This window comes from Numenius arquata, chromosome 10 (genome assembly GCF_964106895.1).
Source record: "Numenius arquata chromosome 10, bNumArq3.hap1.1, whole genome shotgun sequence".
NCBI classification, from domain to species: Eukaryota; Metazoa; Chordata; class Aves; order Charadriiformes; family Scolopacidae; genus Numenius; species Numenius arquata.
The window spans coordinates 27766040-27790794 of NC_133585.1; the positions used below are offsets into that span (position 1 = coordinate 27766040).

Genomic DNA, 24755 nt, shown 5'->3' on the forward strand with positions numbered 1-24755 from the left:
CAGACTGTAAGACAAAACTAACGAAACATTTGTTAAAGATTACAGTCATATTAATACAATAAATGAAATTATCCACGAATTAAAAACATGATCCAATTATAGCACATGCTGTTAAAGAAATAGACGCTCCACAGTATTGTGGCTGGGAACAAGCCCATGCATTGTTTACATATACCTGAGCAGCAAAGTGAGGTGTCCCTGTGGGAAAATTCAAAGCTCTTATGTAATAAGTGGTATCTGGAATTGGTAAACACTTAGGAGCCCATGGTGAGGAGTAGGCAGGAATTGGCAAGGGTACGTATATTTTCTACCTGAAAGTTCCCTAATCAGTGTGGATGGGTTGGAGACTGAGCACACTGAAGTGATTAAAGGTCCTTCAACGATAGACTAAGACGTTCTGTGCTTCTGCAGCCCCTTCTACAGAACTTCCCAGCATGTTCAGTGCCTGCTAACTGAGATGACTTTGTCTAGATAGAAATTGAAAAGCATTTCAGTTGCAGAAGACAAGATCTCTAAAATACATTGTTCTTAAATTCCTAGGCCTATCCTATTTGTTCATGGTAGCTGTAATAAATAAATAATTTGGTTTTAATAAACTGACCAGTTCAGTAAATGTACATTAGGGACTTTCTGCTGTTATAAGTTGAAACATAATTAAATTGAGCTTTTAACTTTTGGCTACTGTGAATGCTTCCCATATTTGCTAGTTTGGGAATTTGTGGGATATGTAGCCTGCATAGCCTTCCTGTGACTACTTAAAAAGCATAAGCCTGAGAGATACATATGGAGATAAATGCACATATCATCCAAGTACTCATTAACCATCCCGTGTGCATTGCAGGGAGGGGGTGACAAATAGTCAGTTGAAAATAGATTTCAATGTCTTGTGATGTTACCGGCGGGACTGGTGTGAGAATCCAGAGCTACTTTTGGATCTATCAAAGATAATTCAAACTGGAAAGGTTGAGGACAGTTCAAAGATAACTTTCCCTTCTGCTGGCTGCCAGCTTTTAGAAGGTAGCATGGCTGGCTGTTGTCAAACTTGCACTGAGTTTTGCTGAGAAGTCCTGATAATGGCTACTACCCATCAAGGCATGAAACACTGAGTGCCTGACTGATTCTTCTGGGTGCTTTTCTTACCTTACCTATCTATCAACAGAAGAAGACATGAATGAGGAGAGCTTCTTAAGGGGAAGTGAGTAAGTCTACTAAATCCTGCGAGTTCAAGTAGATTGACTTGAAAGACCTTGCCAAAAAAACCCCACCCAAAACCAAACAGACAGCTGGAAGTCTTTACTGGTAAGGGTATGACGCCTTCTCAAAAATAGAACGTGATGGAGCAGCCAGCAGAGGATAGAGGCACTCAGACTGCATTTAGTGTTGCACTTTAGCTCACCAACCTACATCTGGAGTAATGACAGAAAGGCATTTGAATCACAAATGTTACATGAAGTTTACTGACAGCTGCAGAGAGCCAAGGTGAGGCCAGTGTTGTCCACCTGTGAGTAGCTGGGCAGCAGAGAGATTAAGCTGTGTCATTGGTGAGAGTCTTGAAAGAGCAAAGCCCAGCAAGATGGGGTACGCAAGCACTTTTTGCTCTCTTGCTCCATATTAGCATTTCTAACTGTCACCTATCTGTTGCTATCCTCTTCTGAGTATTCCTGGACTTTGCAATCATATACTTCCATATGACTTTGCTTAAGCAGCCGAAACTGGCAAGGATTCCTCACAGTTCAATGGCTGAGTGAGATGGTAGAGCCTGCCATCTGTGATATGAAGACAAAAAGTGGAGAAGCAAATGATCTGGAAGTGAGTACGCCAGCGTAAGATGCCAAGATAAGTTTCTTTCATCTAGAGAACTCTGTAGCCATAAAACTGGAAAAGTGCAGCCAGGAAAAAAAAAAAAAATCCTAAAGCTTAGTCTTCATCAGAAGGGCCTTTGTGCAGTGATTGAGAACAACTTGTGTAGTTTCTTACTATGAAGCAGGAGCTCCTCCCTCCATTCTTTGCACTGGGAATTGGAGGACATATCTGCTAAAATAAAAATAACAATAGGGCCAACTCTGAAGAGACTCGGCTGCCATGCTAGAGGAAGGCAGAAAAGAGGTATCCAAGGACAGCTCTGTAATTCACCGGAGGCCGATGGCAGAGCGGGAAATCCACAACATCCAACAGTCTTCAGCACCAGCCTGCTCATGATACATGGCCTAGCCAGAAACAGATAAGCTCGGCATCATCCATTTTGCTTAGAACCAGCAATGAGCAGTGTCCCAGTAACTGAATCTAGGGCACAAGCAGGCAGGCCAACACGGGAACCTGAGTGGATTACAAGATTTGAAGAGTTACAACAGTAGTAAAACTTTTTTTTTTTTATTGGTGTTTTTCTTTCAAATCATTATTAAACCAGTGAGAAGAATGTTGCAATAAATGATGCCATATTTTTATACAGCGTCAGTCTGTTTTATATTATGTCACCCCTGAGTGGGAGTGTGAGTCTTGGAAAAAGTTGTTTTGCACATGTGGGCTGGAGCTGTTTTGCCTTTATTCTGATCACTTGTTTTCTCGAGTATTATGCATAATTCAGATATCTGCATACACTGAACTGTTCAGGTTTGGGGCAGCTTCATGCCTTACCCTTCAGCACAACCTAATGGTGACTGAATTTATGATTATGTTCAAACTTTTGTAGAAATACCAAAATGTCCCATTAACTGTCACATACAGAACAGCACAAAATGAATAATAGCCAAAAAACTTAATGAGAGGGTAAATTGCCAAAAGGGTTAGATGACCAAGTTAACTAATTATCAACAAGTTTCCCAAAGGCAGAAGAGATCTGAGTAGGAATCTGAGTGACTCAGTGGAGAACACCTTGTTCACTCTCTGCAGAAAAACTGTACGAGGGAAAACTTATACCGGAGTTGTCATTTACATTGACACCTTGGGTATCAAACTGATAGGGTCAGCTTGGTTGATGCTGCTGGCATGTACTTCCTGGTTCTGGACTACCCACTTGCAATGCTTCATGAGACCTTATGCTACGTTCTTTATCCTGAAAAGGTTCTTGGATTTTGTTACTGAATAAGAACAGGTTGCATAAATGAGCTAGCCTTCCGTTCTGCGCCTTAAAAACATCTACTATACACCAGCTTGATACGGATTCTCAATATGAAAGAGATCAGATTTTATGTAATTCTCATTTTGCTTGGAAGAAATTGATAGTTGTGTGCAGATGGAATACATTGCCTTAGAAAACAGTTTTCCAAGAAAGACTGTCCTTTTCCATTTTGAATTTTTTTATATACCTCTTACTGATGTCTGTCTGTACTGCAGACAAGGAATTCTTGTTTCTGTTGTGATCTTTAATTGAGCAGAAAACAAAATACTATGATAGAAATGCCAGCTCACTATTGAAATTGGCTTTTTACTGCCTGTTAATTAAAACCAAAGCATGCTATGCTTTTTGGAGTCAAGCAGCTGATCATTTTTGCACTTAATACTCTTTGGGAAGTAACCATTCAGTTAGCTTGTATGAATTGTTTCCTGCTTTAAAAATCAAATTCATGGAGTTAATTTCATTCATGGAATGCCACATCAAAAGAGAACTATTCAGCATCTTAAACTAGAATTTGAAAAATTTTGTTTTAAAAGTAATTACTATATACCTCAGATTATGAAAAAATAATATTTTCTACCTTTCCTGATTGCCCCCTCAGATATCACAGTAGAATACAAATTTTTGAAGCATTAATTTTAATGATCCGTATTGTAGTGTGATATTTCAAATCTGAGATACTGAAACGTAGTTAAAAGCCTTTTGTGAGGACTTCAGTTCTCAGTCTAAGATGTGATTTTACCAGAGCATGCCTCTTCTCCACACCTTGCCTCACGGTCTGCATATCTTTCAGCATTAATTCTGTAAATGAAACAGGGATTTTAACAAGGTGGTATTTGTTCTAATGTTAAGATGTTAGGGTCAAAAATCATATTTACTACTGTGGTTAACTGTTATTTTGTTTACAAAAAGATGTCTTATTTTTTCCTACAGCCCTTTCTTTTCTGAGGACACATTTAGACAATCACCATTCACTTCCAACTCAAAAGATCACCTGCCTAATGAAACTACTCTTCATGGAAGGACATCTGCACCAGGTCAGATACTTTTTTTCTTTCATTAAAAGTTATATTAACTGGAAGTAAAAATTTTCTTACTATGAACTCCACCACCTGACCAATGCTCTTAAAATGTAGTTTGCTTTGTCAAAAGGCAACTCTCTCTCCATCCCAATGAGTGCTTATTATTAAGAAGAAAAAGAAAGAAGTTAAATATTGCTGAATCATTTGTATTAATAGTTTGTAAACTACTATTTCCATGTACAAGAGTCTGTAACAGATTAAACCCTGAACTAGTTGACAGGCATTTTTTGTCCACATGTAGCTTGGGATGTATTCTGCTTTAAAATGGAAAATACAGACATGTAACAATACTATGCAAGGTGGCACTGAACACATGCAAAAACTTGATATGTGCCTTTACTGTTCTGTTGAAAAATAACTCATTTGCTAGTTCACTGCTATCTGTTCTTAAATTAATAGCTCTTGGGATCTAAAGGTCAGTAATTACACAGCCAGCCATAGGGGGGGTTATTCACCTTTTCTTAGCAATCAATAAAGTTTTGGGCACATTACTGCTAATTTTCAGCTATAGACTGTCACTTAATTTACAACTTAACAGACCCTTCATTGTTTTAAATGCTTGAGTAGTCATTTGACAGCTTGTGAAGTGGCAGATGAGGTTAAGAGCTAGATGTTGTCTAAGGGTAAATATGCATAACAGGAAGAAAGAGAAAATTTGTAGCACAAGGACAAGGGTCTTCAGGCTAGCCACAGCCAGGCTTTTGTAAGGAAGCAGTGGATTTTGGATTTTTGAGCGAGGAGAACCAGCTCAGGCACGGTGGTTTTAAGTATTAAAATGTAAACCAGGTTAGCACTTCAATCCTGGCTTTTGACCTTGGCATAACATGGAATATGCATATACCCAGATGAAAGACGAGAACTCTTAGACTCCTCAGGCAGTGCTCGATACCTCAGAGGACATGGCCTCTAGCAGCAATACTCTTACATCATACCAAGATGAACGTATAAGAATTTTAATTCTTTTTAAGACTTAATTCTCAGTGAGGCCACTAAAACTGTGGATGGGTTTTGGTGACATGTTTAATCTTCTGCTTAAAAGATGTAAAGTATCTAGTTGGTTAGGACATCCTGGAGTGTTAGAATGGCTTCTGAGGAACTGGGTTTTGCGTGTTTATGCTGCCCCATATTCTGCCTTATGGACTTATATAAGTATTACCTTGATAGGTCTGTGTATTATAATACATATTGCTCTGTGATTCTAAGACTCTGATATGTAATAGCAGCATGTATACTGAAAATCAAAAATGCTAGTTTCTGCTTCATTCTTATTTTTGGAACAACTCTATCGTTCCAAATATGTTGATTTTTCTCAGCTTCGTAATAAATTCTTGGACCTGAAGTGCAGCTTCACAGTAGCACCAGGAACGTTATTTAGATTTTTAATCAATTACAAATGTGATATTCATGTAAAAGAATAGCAGAATAGCCACAGGTAGATTTCCTACTAGTTTCAGCCTTGCAAGGAGAAATAGTCTATGTAGTGCTATGGATAGCTCGGAAGAAACTATATCCCTGCAGAGAGTGGCATAAAGGAACAGTAGCAAACCATTGTAAAGGCTAACAGGAAATGCTGTGGAAATGTGTGTGGTGTCCCATGGATAAATGGTATGTGTGCCTTCACTGGAGATTTGGGTTGGGTTACTTCATCCCTGAAACAGGATAGTAAGAAGTAGAAAAAGAACAGCATAAGAAAATGACATGAAATTTCCCGTCCACTGTCATCTTCAAATCATCAACTAAAATCCAAGCAGATTAACTGCTAATAGCCAAGAGTGTTCATTAAGCAGTGCTCATATCCAAAAACGCAACTCTGTGCCACTGTCACCACAGCTAGCAGAGTCTGATGAAGAAGCGTGGGGTCTGAGCTGCTGCTTTCTGTGACCAGGCTCGACTCAGGCAGGCAGAGTAGCATGAGGAAGCCTTCACTGCCAGCTGGTCTAGGTGGCCCTGGTGGAACCACACGTACATAGTGCTTCTTTCCAAGAGAGCACCAATATGGATGGTTGTATCCCCAGACTCCTGCCAACTTTCTGTCTGCAGACTCCTTGGCACCCTAGCTGCCTAGAGGAATTGGGAAAAGTGACAGGAACATAGGACAGTAAGATATCTCATGTGTCAAATTCAATTCTTTTCTATAATAGGTAACAACACTATGTAATCTTATTCATTATCAAGATCTATCTTAAACCTCTTGTCATTATTTGTATGAGGACACTGTTTCAGAAGCTCACCCCTTTGAAGGGCTGGGACAGCTCATTCTTTTCAGCTTGAATTTATTCACAGCAAGTTCTACTCTTGTTGTTTCACCAATGCTGTCCTTCAGTTTTGATAATTCTTCTCCCTTGTGATGTTCACCATCTGATGTGCCATCTTACATCCCCCTAATCCTGTCTTCATTTTGAAAAATTAAGCCAGCCAATGTCTTTTAGTCTCTTTTAGTATAATAGGGTTTCCATTTCCTGACTGACATCATAGACTTTTTCTGCCTCTGTTTAGGGAAATTAGTTTCTGCAAATATGAGTAGTCGGAACTATATATGCTATTTTACAGAAGGTCTTACCAATGACTTTTTCAGTGGCATGCAATCTTCTATATGTATATTGGAAATGCCTCTCCTGATTAATCACAGTCTGTAACTACAGCATGCTGATGACTCTCAGTTCATTTGCTAATCAAATAGTAACACGTTTTTCTTTTCCTTTACAATTTCAGCTGATGATTTCAGCATGCAACAGAAATTCTTGCTCCTAGTTTCTAGGCATATGACCTCATAATTTGAATTGTTTAATTTGTTACTCTAGCTCTCAAGATTATTTCTTTAATACTCTGAAATTGTTGATACTGCATGATTAATGCAGTGCTGGGGTTTTTTTCTACTGAAGCTATTAAAGCTAATTTTTAAGTACAGTTTGTCCAAAGTTCAGTCCTTGAGACTTCTGCGTACTGGTTTCTTCAGCACAAACCACTTCTCTTCATAGTTTATAAGAAAATTGCAAGATCAGGTATTTAAGAGGAAGAGCACTCTTTGTAGAGCATTGAGTATACAAGATCCCCAAGGAGTATGAAATAATTAGGAAAGACATATTAAAAGATGTGTGAGAACAATTTACTGATCGGGACATTTACTAAAGAAAAACCAAAACTAACTAAATAACGACATAGCGATGGATTTGGCCTGAAATGAAGGTGAAGTAATCCTGATCAGCAGCAGTATCACAGGCAGGAGGAGTGATTCTCATGCAGCAGCTTTTAAGTCTGGTACCCAAGGCAATGACAATGCAATCTCAAACAACTGTCAGAAAGGTATTCAACAGTCCCACAGAAGTCGTGGTAACTCCCTGATAATCTGTGGTGAATTCTTAATATTCTAAGTAGGGAAGAAAGTAATTTCCTCTAGTACGTAGTTCAAAAGTATTGGATAGATTTGGGGAACTACTTCCCTTGCTTTTTAAGGTATTTTGGATGTTAATAACCGTACAAGGTTAGTTGTAGTTACGTTACTCTCTTCTGTATTACTGTTACTGTCCAAATAAGCTCTTTTTTACTCAAAAATTGAGATAAATAAAATAGTATTGATGTCTACATCACTCAAACACATTTTGCTCAAAAATTGCCATAGTATCAAACTCATATCTAATATAAAGTCATACCCAAAACAACTCAATAATTTCAGCTTTCCCCTATGAGAATAGCAAAATTACCTTTTTTGGCCTAGCAAAAGGTAGGGAGAAGAAATTAATGTTTTCATGTCAAACGGTCAATTTGAAAGGGAATTTTTATCTTCTGTTTTAGAAGACTCTTCTTTTGACAGAATAGAGTTTAGTTTTATGTCAGACTGTATGGCTCAGTCCAGATCGCTAGATAAATTAAAAACTTGATCTTATGCTGGTGTTCCTGACCCTCAGCCAATCTTTAATGTGTTTTAATAGTTTTCCACTATCACACTGACTCATTCTGTAAATCAGACCTGCCTTCATGAAATCCTTATGAGTGATATTCACTATTCCTTTTCCGGTCAGTTCATTAATATTGGCGAAGACTCCAGCCATGGGTTTTTGGGAGTATTTTTTCTCCATGTATGTCTGTGTGTAGTATAATAATATTTCATTATTTTCTCTCCTATTCACCAAGGACCCGATATTCTCCTTCATTTACACTGACAGTGCCAAATATTGAAACAGTCTCATCTGTAGAGGATTAAGTTAAGAAAAAAAATAAAATCCATCTTTTTGTGAAAATGTACTACTTCTTGCAAAACTGTAGTTTTTATTGTGGTAAGTGAATTTCACATGGCTAAAATAGACTTTGGAACTGGAGGATGTAGGTTTTGGGGAGCTGTAGTCCATGAATAGCCCTAGTTTTTTAATTTTGTCCGTTGGTGCCAGAGCTAAATTTACCAGTGTATTTTATTTCAGTGAAATAAAGCCAATAACGCTTCTGTCCTCAGGTATCTTTTTGAAAATACATCAGAGCTTTTTCTGTCACTGTGTTTGCACACTCTTTACTGACCTGTAAGATGACAGATAGGCCATGCTTCTGCTTCAGAAATGTCCAGAAGCCAATATTGAATCAGTAGCATGATACTTAGTTCTGTAGGAAATTGGAAACATAGTGGAAAAAAAATTGGATTTTGGTACTGTCTGTTGTATTTTTACTGATGATGTAATTAGTGACATTATCCCATATTTATGTTTATTGAACTAAGGTAATATGTGCAGCAAAGATTCCCGTATGTTTGGAACTACAGGACTATTCAGGAGATGTACAGGTTTCTCCTGTTGCTGTTCATATGCACATCCTCCTTCTACTATTTTTCTTTGAAGTAGTAATTTCACTGTAACTTTAATATACTTAAAGGGGAAAATCTGCTTGTTCCCTGGGCCTCATCTTTGCACATTCTCCAGCACAGCAGTGCTAACATTTGTGCGGCCACATTGTAAGCCAGATCAGGGGAAGTAGAGAACTAATCTCCTTTTTTTTCTAATAGTTTGTGGGAATGTTGGGATGTGAGCAGGGTGAAGGCAAGGCAGTATCTTTCAGCTGTGTGAAATTCCAGCATTTGTGTGAGATTGACGTGGCTGTGACCACATTTAATCTTGTTTACTTTCTTCTGTGACTGTAGTTGAAAAATACCTCCTGAGGGTTTAGAATTTTAACTTGAACATGATAAATAATCAAGCTGTTTATGTTGCACAGATACTACATTCTTTAATATGAAGTATTTTGCATGTGTCTTCTTCCTGATCCCTTTTAAAAGATGCTTTAAGGTCAATGTACCTCTTGATGTTGTAATTTTGTGTGGCTTAAAGCATCTAGAAAGTAGATAGGAAGAGTTCTTTTCGTCCAACCTGCAAACTTGCTCATTCATATATACTATTTTCCAGCAGTATTTGTGCTTAATTCTGGTCTCCTGTGCTCCCCAGCAAACTAATCTTCTGCAACTACCTACAGCAACCAGCTCTGAAGTTTGGGTCATCACTAGGTTAATTAAGAAAGTCAGGGCTTTAATAAATTGAATACAGGGTTAGAGTGAATTTGACGATAGTTTCCATTTCTTCATGAGTTGCCAGTGACAGTTTTCCTTCTTGGTCTCTTTTAGCCTGCTGCCAAAGACTTCCTACTTTTAACTTAGCTCACCTTGTCCCTGAGACCTCTGTAACTGCACTGCAAAAATGAAGGGACACCTTGAGGGTTTGATTTCTGTGTAGGGGACTGTTGGCACTTCTTGTCACCCTTGGAACATGTCCTTAGGCCTTAGGGGACTGTGAAAGGCACAAGCCCTAAGGATTTCTGCTGAAGTGATCAGCAATGAAATGTTGGCATTTAAATTGCCCTTGCATAGCTTCCCAGGTATGTACCCATGGAGTTAATTAGAACAATTCGCACCTTCTTATGGTTGTTGTTTACTTGCATCTGCCAAAAAGCCTCTAACTTCAGATTGTGGGTAGTCCTCTGTTTCCTTTAGGAAGGCTTTCTTCACAATCCTAAATGCTAGAATTTGTAAAGGAAAGATAGGGGTTAAGAGCACAACTGCAAGCAACTGATTCCTAATTAATTCAGGGCAGCAGAACCTGTGGGTTATTATTTTGGGGAGAATCACGGCATGGTTGAGGTAGGAAGTCTAGTTCTACCCCTTTCCTTAGAACAGTCAGCCTGCTGCTCAAGACTGTGTCCAGTCAGATTTTGAGTATCTCCAGGGATGGTGAGTCTTTGGGCAACCTGTGCTAGTGTTTGACCAAGCTCACAGTAAAAAAAGTGTATTTTTATGTTTAAATGGAATTTCCTGTGTTTCATTTTGTGCCCTTGCCTCCTTTCCACTGGGCATCACTGGAGAAGGGCCTGGCTTCATCGTCTTATTCCCCGCTATCAAGTATTTCTGCGGATTGGAAAGATCCCACCAAGCTTTCTTTTCTCCAGGCTGAACTGAGCAGTTCTAGCTCTCTCAGGCTCTTCTTGTGTGACAAATGCTCCAATCCCTTAATCATATTTGCTGGACTTCAGACTTCTTTGGAAGTCTGAAAGAATATTTCAAGATCCTGGCAGCGGTTTCTGTCCCTGTGACGGAACAGCAATTTTTATTGCCAGTATAGTTGCAGAGGGAGTGCACGTGCGCATGAATTGACTTATATAGTGCATTTCCCCCCCCTGCTTTATCCTGTTATTAGTGCTTATGGTCATTTTATTTGTTTTCAGTTTTGGTCTGAATTATGAGCTCTGCCCACCCAGGACATTAGATATCCCCTTCAGTTTCTTGATGATGAGAGTGCCTGACCCCTATTGGTTTCCCGGCAGGGTGGAAAAGCATGGAGTGGCACTTAATTCACTACAGAAGGCATGCTCCATCAGGCACTCAGTCCTGTTGTTCATTTCTATCTCGGTATTTCTGTGAAACATGCTTGTTGTGAAAGTGGTGCTGGAGGTAGATGCCTCACCGCTGTCATCGCTGCCTGCAGAACACGATGGTAGGTACTCACTAAGCCTTGCACAGCCTGGTTCTCTCGGTCCTCAAAAGCACCCATTTAATTTTATTCCTCTTCCAGTACCTGTCTGGGGTAAGATTCAATCAAATGCTCTTCTTTTTATGTGTGTGTGTGTGTGTATGTGTGTATGCATGTGTGTGCATGTGTATGTTTGTGTAAAAACCCATGCAGATGCATGGATACTGGAGAGATTCCTCTGACAAATCCAGTCTGTATGACAGCTTCATAGGAAAATTTTTGTGACGCGAGTGGCAGATTGATTTGAGTTACTGATTTTAGTTCCTTATTTCCAACATGCATTGTACTTCCATTCTTCACAGAAAAAAAATGTCTTTTAGTTGCACATTGACTGGTATACACTCTCTACCTTCGCACTCCCTAGAAGGCTAGGGACTGTCAGCCATCGTGGTTGCTCTCTGAAGTCTGATAGCAAGAGAGGGGGAGCTGGCAAGTTGCAGAAAGTGATTCTAGGAAGGTGAGATAGTTGGACTGCTACAGAAGTGGGCTGTGCTTAGCATAGTTCTCCAAAGCAAGACAGATTTTTGCAGAATTTGTTCAACATAATTCAGTGCTAAACTGTGTGACAGTAGTTCTGGCTCTAGCATGTTTTTTATATATTGCATCCTGTCTTCAGATTCCCATGATCGTCTGCCTGGGTGCAGCCTTCTTTCGCACCCAGCTGCCTTGACAACCGCTTTGCACTGCAGTCATCGAGCAGAGGGTTCCAAATTTCTGGTTCATTTAATGGGATCATAACCAACGTGGCTGCAACTGATTACATTTCCCTTGCAGCTTTTTCTGGTCTGCTGCCAAGCAGGTTTGCATCTAGTTGCGTGTGTGTTGCAGATCTGTGATACGGTAATAGCGACTATGTCCCGAGCAGACACCCTGTCTTCATACCTAACAAAGTCCCTTTCAGAACGGAAAAAATTATTATGCAGAACAGGCCATTTCAAATCAGCAAATCGCCTCTTGCTCAAATATGCGCGGTGTGTTCTTTGGCTAAAATAGGACAAGTGAAATGTGCAGCATGTGCGTAGTTGTACACGTTTTAATTTTTCTCAACAATCAGTATTTATTTGCCATTCCTACAGCAACTAAGGGAAATGTGACCAGATCCTTCTGAGGAACACATGAAACTCCAGGTGAATTGGCCAGTCCCTCTCTCAATCCAACACATGCTAAATAGCAGGACTTTGCATGAATTGTTATGGGCATACAGAGTTCACTTCTTTTCCTTGTGAAGTCACTGCACTAATTATTTTGCCAATTATTTACAGGACCTTCAAGATGAAAGGTATTAATTAAAATAGACAAACAGAAAGATACACGTTCAGGTCCATGTCTAATGGCTGTCTTAAAAGGCACTTAACATCTCTCTGAAAATTTGTGATCCTTGTTTTATTATGGGCTGCCTTTATACAGGGTGACTTTTTTCCCTCTGATACCGTGCAGTCTTCTCATACAGGCAAAATATTTATTTTGATTTCATTTCCCTTTTACGTTTGTTCCTCCTAAAGCAGGATCAACCTCATGGTAAAGGACGGAAGAACAAAGTAATTTTGCTCAGAACAAATACCTTCTGGTTTCATTCAGAATAAACCCAAACTAGACCCCATTCATTAAATCCAGCAAAGCACAAGCTGTTAAAAAACACCACCACCATCAAATCCAGAGCAAAATGGCCAAAGGTAACTGTTTCATCCCACATGGAAAAATAAAACTTAGCAATTGGGTTTTTTACCCCTTCAAACAAGGCAGGTTTTGGCACCTCTTGTCATTTTTTTGGTAGGTTTTTAGTGTCTCTAATAGTTATTCAACAGCAAGTGATTTTTTAAAAAGTAAAATAACTGTTGCTATCAATATTTTTAAATAAATATGTAACACAAGTGGAGGTCAAATTTGAGAAGGGCTTCTTGAGCAGCTACACTCACCCAAAGTGCAGAATGAGAAATGTGGGGTTTTGCCTACCTTGTCTTCTGCTGGCAGGTGTATCCAGGACAACACAAGGCTGTCCAGCAAGTTCTTGGGACCTCTGTTTCGATACAGGTCACAGAAGGCAACTTGGTGAGGAATGACCATGAAGTGACAAGAATGTGTTTTTTGGGAAAGGAAGAAGGGAAAACAGCAAAACAACAGCAGTTGGCTTCAGGAAGGACAACTGTAACCAACTTGGAGATTTGTATGGAAAGAACCCTAACAGTAGTTGTTGCCAGGTCCTTAAAGAAACTTGACCTCTTGAGTGAGAATTTTGGCACTGCCTCCTGTAACACGCTCATAGTAAGCAGGGAAACCAAGAGAAGGTACAACTATAATTAAGTGTTTAAGTGTAGCTGTCAAACCCCAGGACCATGTGCAGTTCTGGAAGGGTCTGTGCTTGCTCTGGTATTAATCAGTCCTTTTATTAATGTCGTGGATGATGGAAAAGAAAGCGTGTTTATTAAATACCACGGTGATACCATCTGTGGAAGTGCCATAAGCACTTCATAGGACAGAATTAGAGCTCAGTCTTGTCTTGAGGAATTGAAGAAACAGCTTGGAAAATAGTAGCCCATTCAGTGAGGACAAAATTCTGTGCCTGGGGGACTGATGAGCACCAGAAAGAAAGAGGAGGGATGAATGCCCAGGCAGTCCAACTTAAGGCAGGGATCTGGATTAGTCTTGGTCAGACAGTGTATGTAGAGCTGACATTGTATGCATTGCAGAAAGGGCAAACATCCGGCTGAGATGTCGGGAATGTTGTCTGTAAGGCACATGTGGTAATTGTGCTTTACAGCTGGAGCCCTCAATTTTGGGCTCTGTAATCCAAGAACAATGTGGAGGACAGCCATGGTCAGAGGTTTAGAAAACATGAGCTGTGTGTAAAGGTTGGAGAAATTTTATTTATTTAGTCTGGAGAAGAAAAGAGGGGAGACATGATAATGGTATTCAAATATGTAAAATGACGGCTTTGGGAGAAAAAGAATAAACCTTGCCTATGTTCATGTGAGCAGAATAAGGAATAACAGGTTCAAAGGACAGCAGAGGAGATTTAAGTTAAACTTTCTAGCGGAAGAACTGGTTTTGCACTGACACAACTGTCACAGGAGGCTGTGGAACCTCTGTCATGGGAGGGTTTTTACACAAGTAAGTTAGACAAGCACATGTCGGGACTGACAGGTATGTTTGGTGTGTGGCCGGTGGGCATCCAGGCAAGGGAGAGACAAGGTGGCCTCCTGAGGTGCCTCCCAGCTCTAATTCTGTGATATAAATTCAGTAGCAAAGCTATAATGGCGATTAAATAACCTCCTGAAAGAGAGTTGATAGATGAGGCTTTTGGTTTATAAATACACAGCATGTCAGCATGCTGTGTTTTAGACTCTGCATCTTATTCAAACCCATCTAAAGTTTCATATCCTCGTGTCTTTCTTAATATCGGAATCTTTTGTAAAAGTCAACGTCAGCATTGAGTCACGCTGTTTCCTGAATACGAAACTTTTCCAAATCCAAGTTTTCCAATAGAAAGACAGGTTTTAAAATTACTTTTCTCACTTTACAAAAGGAATTGGAACACATCATTCCTCACACTTCTTTTTAGAGTTACCTTGGAACTCTCCAGTCCTCACCTATCTTATGTTGGACAAGGTTGTTTTCTGCAATATTTGTCTGCCAAAGAGTGAATTAAATGCAAAATTCATCAGGCTACTTGGACAGCTATATATATATCTAAAAAAAGCAAACAACAAAACACACCGTTGTTTAAAAATGATCAAAGCAAAGCTGAGGAGGATTTTTTCTTCTACAGCACGATTTCGGTCGGGGTATAAATTAGTCCTACTGGTTGCTGGCTGGTTTAGTTGAGTTTGGGGCAGTCGTGGTGCTGACTAGTGCCCTGCAAATGCAACCCGAGCATTTGGGAGAGCGGTGGGAGAGCAGTGCAGCAGGAAGGAGAGGGTGGTTTTCAGGTAAATGCATGTGCTTGTGGTAAGAGAGGGAGCAACAAGAGAAGCTGGAACATAGGAAGTTCCACTCGAATATGAGGAAGAACTTCTTTCCGGTGAGGGTGCCAGAGCCCTGGAACAGGCTGCCCAGGGAGGTCGTGGAGTCCCCTTCTCTGAAGATCTTCAAGCCCCGCCTGGATGCGGTCCTGAGTGATGTGCTGTAGGCAATCCTGCTTTGGCAGGGGAGTTGGACTAGGTGATCTGTAGAGGTCCCTTCCAACTCTGACAATTCCGTGATTCCGTGAAGAGAAGTAAAGCTCTTAAAAGAGTGAGTTAAGGGCTTCAGGGAAATTGGCAGATTCACTGTTTATCGCTTGGGGAATCTGCAATAAAAGCAGTAAGAACGTTTTCTTCCACAGCAGCAACGACATACCGTGAAGGGTGGTGCCCTTCTCTGGCAGCTTCCTGAAACATGGAAAGGTGGGTCTGGATGAATGTTCACCGTTACTTTCATCTAGTTTTGACTCTCTTGTATTAATTCAGTCAGCTCAGGAAGAGAGACTCCGTCTGAATTTGGGGCTTTATTTTGCATTCCCCCACCAAGGTTTCTGGTCACCACCTTACAGTTTCTCTAGTACACCAGCTTTTGCTTCACTAAAAAGGATGCAGAAGACTGAACAGCAAAAATGTTGTCTAAAGGCCAATTTGTCTTTACTGGTATCTGAATTCTGGATGGGGAGTATTAGTGGTAGCCCCTGCGAAGTGCCCTGGGGTGTTACTACCTTCTCTGTATGAAAGAAAAGCCACTGTTCCATGTCAGCTTGCAAGTAGAAATTGGCACACTGACAAAAACAAGAGGGGAAAAAAAGGAAAATTTGCACATGCGTGGTCCTAAATGTGCACAAATGTCTCAGATTTTTAAAAGGGTTTCTTAGGAACCGTGTCTTAAACAGAATTGTAGGAAAGAAATTAAAAGGGTAGAAATCTATTTGCATTACGGAAATTAATTAATTGTGGTTTAAAAATAACAATAGGAACAAATTATACTTTCATAAGTTCATATAACTCAATGTTGGAACACCCAATATAAATGTTATAAGCAGTGTAAATGGCTGAGCTAAATGTGAGGGCCACCTGCTTGGAAGTGAATTAGAGAAAGCTTATGTAAATTCCTTACAGCACATCTTAAAGTTACCATAAAGGTATTTTCAGCAGGATATTCTAGAATTATATCGAAATATTTAATGCAAGGTTAACAGAGAGCACGTTTATCAGGTTTTTCTCTGACAATAGATGCAGAATTTAACTTTCATTTTCAATAGCTATTATTTCTAAACAAGCCAAAAAAAGTAAAGTTACGATGATGGATCTCTTTGCTCCTGAAAGGACCGATTGTTCTCTTGGCCAGCAATGATCAGGTAAGCTTTTAAAAATGCTTCTGGGGGAGCAGAATTGTTAGTGCTTCCTATCCCCTTTTTGCAATGTCTCAACTCCCTTGGTGAAAAAAATAAGCCAGTTTCTGTCTGAGCCATATTGCATTACTTCATCTCTAGTCGTGAAACCAAACTGACCTCCTTCACTGTGATAACTGCGAATGATTGAGGAACTCCTGGAGCCCGTGCAGGCAGCTACAGGGACTCTTCCATGACTATGTCTTTTTGGGCAGTAAATTCATAGCTCAGGGCTTTGCTTTGCATATGTTAGAAATTTTACATTGTTCTATTCTTTCTTATTGTGTAAGGAATTAAGTTACCGCTAAGACAATCCTGTTTATGCTTGATGCTTTGTGGATAACACAAGCTGCAGCTCCAGCCGCCTTGCACAGAATTTACATAGACTGATTTAAGTTTTGACGTGGGGATTTTCTCTCTTCTTGGTTGTTTCTTAGGTTTTGAGCATAATACAGGCAATAAAAGAAAATCTCAAAGCTTTATAATGCAGATGAAGGTTATCACAAGCCTCACTGTTTACTCAGAAGTCTTCTGTTGTATAAGTGAAGTTAAAATAGGTGTTGGTTTTGATACAAAGGTAGAAGGTGGGGAGTGGCCCTGTGTTTTGAAGTCGGTGTGTCCCTACCTTGTCTCTGCCCTGACTCAGGTTTTGTTTTTCTCACTCTGAGTCTCCAGTTTTGAGCAATGGGCTCAGTCTTAGCAGTGAAGTGTGGGCTTCACTGTTTTTCCATGTTCCTCAGTGGAACATGGCATCTTTAAAAGGCATCTTTAAAATTAATCTTTTATTTGTTTTCGTTCTTTTCACAAACCCTGAGATTTTTATCACTTCTTAGTGGCCTTTTCAAGTGTTGTTGCCTATCATTGCACATTTGGAATACCTCTGTGCACAATACTAATGTTTCTTTTTGTGGGTCATGCAAGTTCTTTATCGAAATATTTCCAGCTTTTATGATTGATGTTTTTAGAAAGAGCAACTTAAGCACCATGCTGCTGATACATAAAATCATTTGGGTTCTATTTTCTTCCATATCAAGGATTTTAAATTATCATAACATTACTGCTTTTTACCATACTCCATAGTAATGTTAGGTATTTGCGAAAGCATTTGACAAAAAAAAATAGCATTAGTTGGTAAAGTTTTTTGTTTAGCAAGGAGACTTTCTCTGCTTCCTCTGTGCAGTTGTTCTGTCATTCAGACTATCTGACTATGTGCAGGTTTTCAGGACTTAGGAAACAAAAAGTACCTGTCCCCCTCACAATTGGAACTTGGGTTCTTTTATTTGAGCAATATTTTTGTGTTAACTTTTATTTTTGATTATTAGAGTGTTATTAAATCCCTTCGAATAACTTCTCACACCTGACGGAGGCTGTGACTGAGAGCGTGGCTATGCAGGCCCTTCCTTTGTTCACGCTTCGAACGTGCTGGCTTGGGCACTGGGCTCTGCTGCCAGCGCTAGGTGCCCGCAGGCTGGTGCAAGCTCACCCCTGGCCGGCCCACAACACACACAAGGGGACTTGGGTTTGTCTGAACAAATGCCCCTGAATTGATATTAATGGGGGCAGCACTGACTGCTTTTAATAGCTACAAAAAGGCATTAAAAAAAAACAAACCCACAAAAGAGTCAGGCGAACCAGCTCACACTTTCAGCTGAAGATTGAGTTAAATAAATTTAAAAAAGGAAAAGTTTTCTTACTTCTTTTTATTTTTGTGGGGAATATAGAAAAAAAATTATGCCAAAAAAGCAGTTGCTTCTCTCTGGCTGAGTCTGACTGAGTGGATGAGTCTACTCATAGTAAAAGATACATCCGAAAATAAGACCAGACAGGTTGCTGTGATGCTGGTGGTGACAAATGAAGACTGCAGGACCACTCAGGATCACAGACACCTTGGATAAGTTGCAAGACATATCTTACTCGGGAACTAGAGTACCTGGAAGGATTCCACTGTTTATTTTAACTGACTTACTAGAAATAAGAATTCTGGTGCTACAAATAAAACCTTTGTTGAAAGTAAGTTGGGAAGGGAGTAAGATATATAGTATTTGGAGCGCTGCAATTCATATAGTCAATATATTTTTAAGCTTGTGAGCCTTTCGCAGGCTTTTGGCAAACAAGCTTGCAGCAGAGCCTTAATTACATATTTCACAAAAGGAGTTCTCAATTTTTAAATACAGTGTGCTTGCCAGAGGTGATAGATAAACACGTAAGTGGAAGGCTCCAAAGCGATAAAATGCATCTCTGATGATGGGGACACTGCAGAAAGTAGGAGGACATTATAATAACGCAGACGAATGCAGACAAAAGAAGGAAAGAAAATTTCTTTGACCAAATAAATGTTTTTAAAGCAGCATTTGGATGATTGCCAGACCTGAATACCTTGTTTCTGAATAAATGATTTCTTGAACTTTTTGTCTTTCAGACATAACAAAATATAAATAAGCTTACAAATGGAACAAGTTTTTGTGACATTCACATAGAGCTGCATACAGTATAGTTACTTTTTGGGTAAATGTGGGGTACTTTAAAGACAGCAAAGGACAGGCTAGCAGCAATCCACTTCAGGCTGGTAGTAATCGAGAGTTCTCTCATGACCGTTTAATGTCCTAAATCATTCACAGTGAAGTAAGTTGCCTTGCTGTGGGACATCTGCACTACTGGTAGCGTTCATCCTCTTGCCATGAGCTTGTTGAATTCTGGTTACCTTGTCCAGCACTGTCTCTCAGTCAGTTTATTCATTTTTTGATTTGGCGGAATTTTTTAGATGCATTCTCCCATGGGAGCTTCCTTCTGCATCTTGTATTCTTCACATCAAGTTTTATCCCCTGGAGTATGAAGAGGGAGGTACTGCACACTTCCTTTCCTCTTTTCCTGTATCAGCTATCATCTACCTTTGCCCAGTTCACCTCCTCTTCTGAGTTTGGCCACCTCTCCCCCTTAGCTCTCAGCCTCACCCTGGGTGGCTATTCTGTCACCGGATCCTCTAGATATCTAACTTGTTTTCTTCATCGCATTTGGCTTGCAAGCAAGATCGAATGAAAATAGTCTAACCACCACTCTCTATTTCCTCCCTTCACAGGATTTCTGTTCATTTTGTTTTCAAAATTACGTACCTGATTCTTCTTGACCCATCTGTGTGGTGTCAAACTGTCTGAATAACCTGAAGTATAAATATGACATACACTTCCAGAGGAATGGAGAGACAGTAAATTTTGACCTTCCTTGTTAAGGCTCATCAGCACCTCTTACTTCCACCTCTTTTAAGGAATAGTTGTTGCAAAGGACAATCTATTTAATTTATATCTGTAGGATTGCAGGTGACCATAAGGATCTGCCCTTCTGGATTTTGTTGCTTCTGAGCTCTATGGAGGTGTGAAGATGAAACAGAGAAGCAGCTGTTTAAGTGAGTTACAGGATATGAGAGCAGACAGTAAACCAGCAAAGGTTATAAATATGAATTTATCTTCTTTGAATGACACTTCAGCATACTTTTTGTTTTCTTAGCTTTGTCTTTTTCAGTTAAATAGTGGTTTCGTTCTTTCAGTTATTAGTATAAAGATATAAAGGTAGGCATGGCATTGAACAACAGATTAAAACATAATGTAGTATAAAACACTGTGAAGCAGTAATTGAAAAATACAGAAGTTAAGTAAAAGAAAATAAGTAATCAAAGTACCACATACCAGAGTCCAAAGCTGGTCCCTGGGGAACTTTTTGTGTGTGACAGCTACTAGCAGTCACAAGGCTGATTTGGTGATTCTAGACTTATGTATTCAGGTCACATTTTGTTCTCTTCTTCAGTTACAGCTGCAGCCAGATAGGGCTCTTTCAGCATTTCTTGACAAAAGTCAGGCTAAAGGCTTTTCAGAAGGGGTGGTTAATGCACTCTCCAGATTGATATTACCAGGTTGAGGATAAGAGGAAAAAAAAATAAATTAATCACTAGAAGTGAAAACTGAAAATATATACATGTTCAGAATTAGGTCCAACAGCTTAGGAAAGGAGTAAGTAACTCTCTCAAGCTGCTGGGCTTTGTTTGCCAGAAATGAACCTATTTCTGGCAAACAGGGGGCAAGAGGAGGGACAGAACAATATTTCTGCAGTTAATGTCCATCTTATCCTCATCTGAGGGAAAATAACAGATAGTGACAGTCCTGGCAGTTTCTAACCTCATCTTGGATGATCAGCTTTACACAGCTACTCGTTATGAAGCTGACTTGGGGTTAGTAGGGAAATGCTACCAGGTGGCGCAGCAGGGCGGGAAAGGTGTCCATAAACACGTATTTCACTAGATTTCATTGAGAATTAAGTTTTACCTGTATGTTAAATTTTTAGCTCTTAAGATTTTTATGCAAAACGATTTCAAAATTATTTCATTACTAGCCTGTAATAAACTGAGTTTTAATCTTTCTATTACTTTTTAATGATGTACTGGAGAACTTGGAGGCCTTCCATTTTACTAAGCATATTTTGTTTTAAACTCCAAAACCTGTACAGAAATGCAGTCTATTACTTAAAAATTTCAAAATTATTTTGTCAGGTATGCTTTTCTAACATGGAAGTTTTGAAATTTGCTGTGGACTATTCATTTAAAGCAGAAATCTTATAAGTAGTCCTTTCCCCCCCCCCCTTCATTTTAGTATAGAGATGTCATGGTGAAAGATTTCTTTGGGACATCTCTCACAACAGCGATTTATTATTTAACATTTGTTGGTCTCAGTCCATCTTTTTCCTGGCCACTGTGTAAGTTATTCTTAAAGGATAACGATGCTTAAGTGTCTTGATAGAGTGCTTTGGGATACACAGAGAACGCTGTGCACAAACCAGTTTTATGGTCTCAGAGCCAATGGACTTGTACTCACTTTGCAGCAAACACCATTCCTCGACACTAATTAGAGACAGAGCTCAAGGATTGAATGTGGATGTTGACTCACCTGATTCTTCAGGTCACTGGCCAGGTCAGTTGCTGGGTATGTTCTGGGAAGATTTCTGGACCGCTGTGTGGACACAGAGCTTCAGTTTCCAGGCTGCAGACAAAGCTGCCCAGAGGTGGGTGGAAGTAGGTGGTTTCCCTTGGAGCTGAGAAGTCTTCCACAATCCTCCACAAGGTTCTGAGGCTTCTGTTGCACCAGAGACCACAACTCTGGTTTGCCACAAACAAGCTAAGCAGCTCACCGAATAGAAAAGGCACTTTGCTACAGAGCAAAAATTCAGTTGAAAGAGAAGAAAGAGGCACTGTAGTTAGGACTCCAGGAATAAATCTTTAAAGTAAATAGAGGTACTTTCAAAACACCTCCAGTATCGTCTTTTGCATCAATGAAAAATATGCAGCTGCTTTGCAAAGGACTAGCTTTCACCAGCTCAAGATAATCAGAAAGCTGATATTTTTCCAGCTTCCCGTGAGCTCCCCAGAACTGATAGCTATAAATCCACCATAGGGAAGAGATTATTATATTTCTTCTTCTGAAGAGATAAAAGAGGGCTGATGACTAATGCTGAAGTGAATTGTTAAGAGACTTATTTACTTAATTGAGCCTGCTTGTTTGGTATGTGTCCCAATTAAATCATTTTTGTTGTGACCGTATTGAAGCAACCTACACCCTTTTGACCTTCTCTTATAATTATTACCATATTCCTCTTTTGAAGCACTGTTTTGATTACGTACTTAAAAAAGCTCTGCTAAAATGTCTGTAGCATTAGTACAGAGTCAGACTTTTCCATTGTTTTGAACTCAAGGATATTAACAAAAAGAACCATTTTTTTTTATTGAAGTTCTGGGAGGATACGGGTCACAGCCCTTAGGGGGTGGGGGGGATCCTTCCTTTTTAATGTCACAAAATGACTACTTTGAACAGGCAGAACTTGTTCTCTAACTAGAAATTCTTTTAAGAAAAAAGTGTTGTTGGGTGGTAGCACTCAGAGGGGCCTCCTAATTCCTCTGGTGAGCTTCATGTTGCACGTTACAGGTTCAGAGGAGAAAGTAACAGCAGTTGAAAAGGGGCTGGCAAATACGACCATCCCTAAACTTGCTGAGGTTGCTGTGTGGAATCTCTGCCCCAAATGAGGCATTGTTTTTATTATTGCTTAAATTAACTATAATATTTGACAGCTCTTTGCCTAAACCACAGTGGAGCTGTCTGGACACCTCTCTGTGAAGGTGAGACTCTTTCAGACACGGCAGTCAAATTTGCAGTGGTAAGCGACTCTGTCAGTGAGGGGTTTCCTGTACAAGAGGTGTTTATTCCTCGGTGCTTCATCAGATGAAGATTTTGCTGGTTTGTGCCAACCTCCACGATAGTAACTTACACTCAATAAGGTGTTTTTGTACTCCTGTCCTCAGCTCCTCTCCTCCTGTTTACCTGAAAATCCCAGCCAAGTGGTTTTCCTCCACCACGGCACGCACACATGCGCTGGTGGAGCTGGTTGTGGGCAGCAGTCCCCCAGGCGGTGTCGGTTTAGCAAAAGGTGCTCTGCATGTTGCATCTTTCATTCCAGTGGAATTAGAAGGTCTTTTACCAAAAGTAAGTCTTACACCAAACCCCCTCGCTGTTGCATTTGGAAAGCTGCTGAGTATCCTTGCAGTTTTGTCTATCTCTTAGAACAGCGGTCCCTTCTCCTCAGGCAACAGAACCCTTGCAGAGAATATTTCTTTACGCAAGGCTTGCTGATACTGTTTCTCTTATCGAGCTAAGTAATGTCACTGCCATCCCCAGGCTCCATCAGCTCTCTGCTGCCTTCTGTCCAGATCAAAACTGGCCATGCTTTTAACTTCTTGAAGCACTGTGTACCTTTTCTTCTCTTCCTCATTCCCAGTCCTTTTCTCTCTACTTCCTTACAGAGTGCCATCGTGTCTGTGTTTTAAGCTGTGTGGAGTTTGTTTTTAGTATCGCAGACTGTCTCTGGCTCTGAAACAATTAAAAAGACTTCTTTAAAGATAATGGCTTGCTCTGGGTCTCAGTTTTTCAATGGATAACACTCTAAGCTGCGGGGGATTTTGATGCCTGGGGACAGCAGGTGCTGGGTAGAACTTACCCTAGATGCCACCCGCTCATTGGCGTGCTGTGTCCTCTTGGTTAACTTGGTCTGAGCAATCTTCTCCTTCACTGTAAGATTGCTCACGTAGCAAAAAACCCCTGCATCAGGAGAAAAGGTTTGGAAATCTTCCTTCAGCAATGAATAATAATCCAGTGTAAAATGGACCACCATCTCAGACCAGGCCTTCTTCATGCACCAGGCAAAGGTGGGTGATTGAAAAAGCCAAAGGAGTGGTCTCTCCACAAAAACAGAATAAGAGGTTAATGCTTTATCCTGCTTGACTTTCTCTCTTTACATAATCTGGTTTAACTCTTTGAATATGTCTACGTCTAGAACACTTTGACTAAGCGTTCTGCTTTAGAGTATGTATGAAAGATGCTGTGTGAAAGATTAATTTCCTTTCCATCGTCGGGAGTTTCCTTTTTTACATGAACTCATGTGCCAGATCACACAGCGTGCAGCCGAGGTGGTGTATTTTATGTGACACCTACAGGACTCTACTGAATGAAATCTGCAAGTCTTCAGAGTTCTTAAAATATTACTTTCTGTTTATGTGGTTTTTGGCATAGAAACCGAAAAGCTGGGGCTGGAGGTGGGAAATGGATTGCCATCTTGGAAATTTAACGACCAGCTCTTTCCCTGTGACGTGTGTGGAAAAGTGTTTGGTCGACAGCAGACTCTGTCCCGGCATCTCTCGCTGCACACAGGTAAGCCCGTGCTTTGTGCCTGGTTGTTACAGCACTGAGGGAACCTGTGTGTTCATCACGCTTTGTTTAAGTGGAGGGGGAAGAAGGTAAGCAGAAGAGTGTGTGAGCCTTGCACTTAGAGCAGAACCACGCACAGAAACAGGACAGAATGTCAGAGGGGCGTTCAGGGAGTTAACTAACATTTTATTTCTTTACAGCCTACTTGTAATTTATCTTTACAAAATGTGTAAATTCAAGTTTGTTCAGGTTCCACTAGACCAGCCTTAACAAGCCTGTTACTGGAGTTCTGAAGAAAAAGCACGGCCTTTCTTACGCTCATCTGATGAGCTTTTTGAGTCACCGAACAGCAAAAGCTTTGGCCTTGGTCTTTCAGATCTGGCGAAACTGAAAGGATTTAATATCTGTAATTCATCTTTGCCCTCATCATCCTGTCCTTCTGAGAGGAACAGGGGCTGTTCTACCCCATAC

General features: G+C 40.2%; 1 protein-coding gene across 1 annotated transcript in view; it reads left to right on the forward strand.

Moving 5' to 3' along the window:
* ZNF827 (zinc finger protein 827) overlaps positions 1–24755 on the forward strand; it is an 87269-nt gene that overhangs the window by 52174 nt on the left and 10340 nt on the right. Inside the window, exons 8-9 of the mRNA XM_074154976.1 lie at positions 4049–4152; positions 24150–24287. Coding sequence (XP_074011077.1) covers positions 4049–4152; positions 24150–24287 — 242 coding nt within the window. The remainder of the gene's footprint in view (positions 1–4048; positions 4153–24149; positions 24288–24755) is intronic.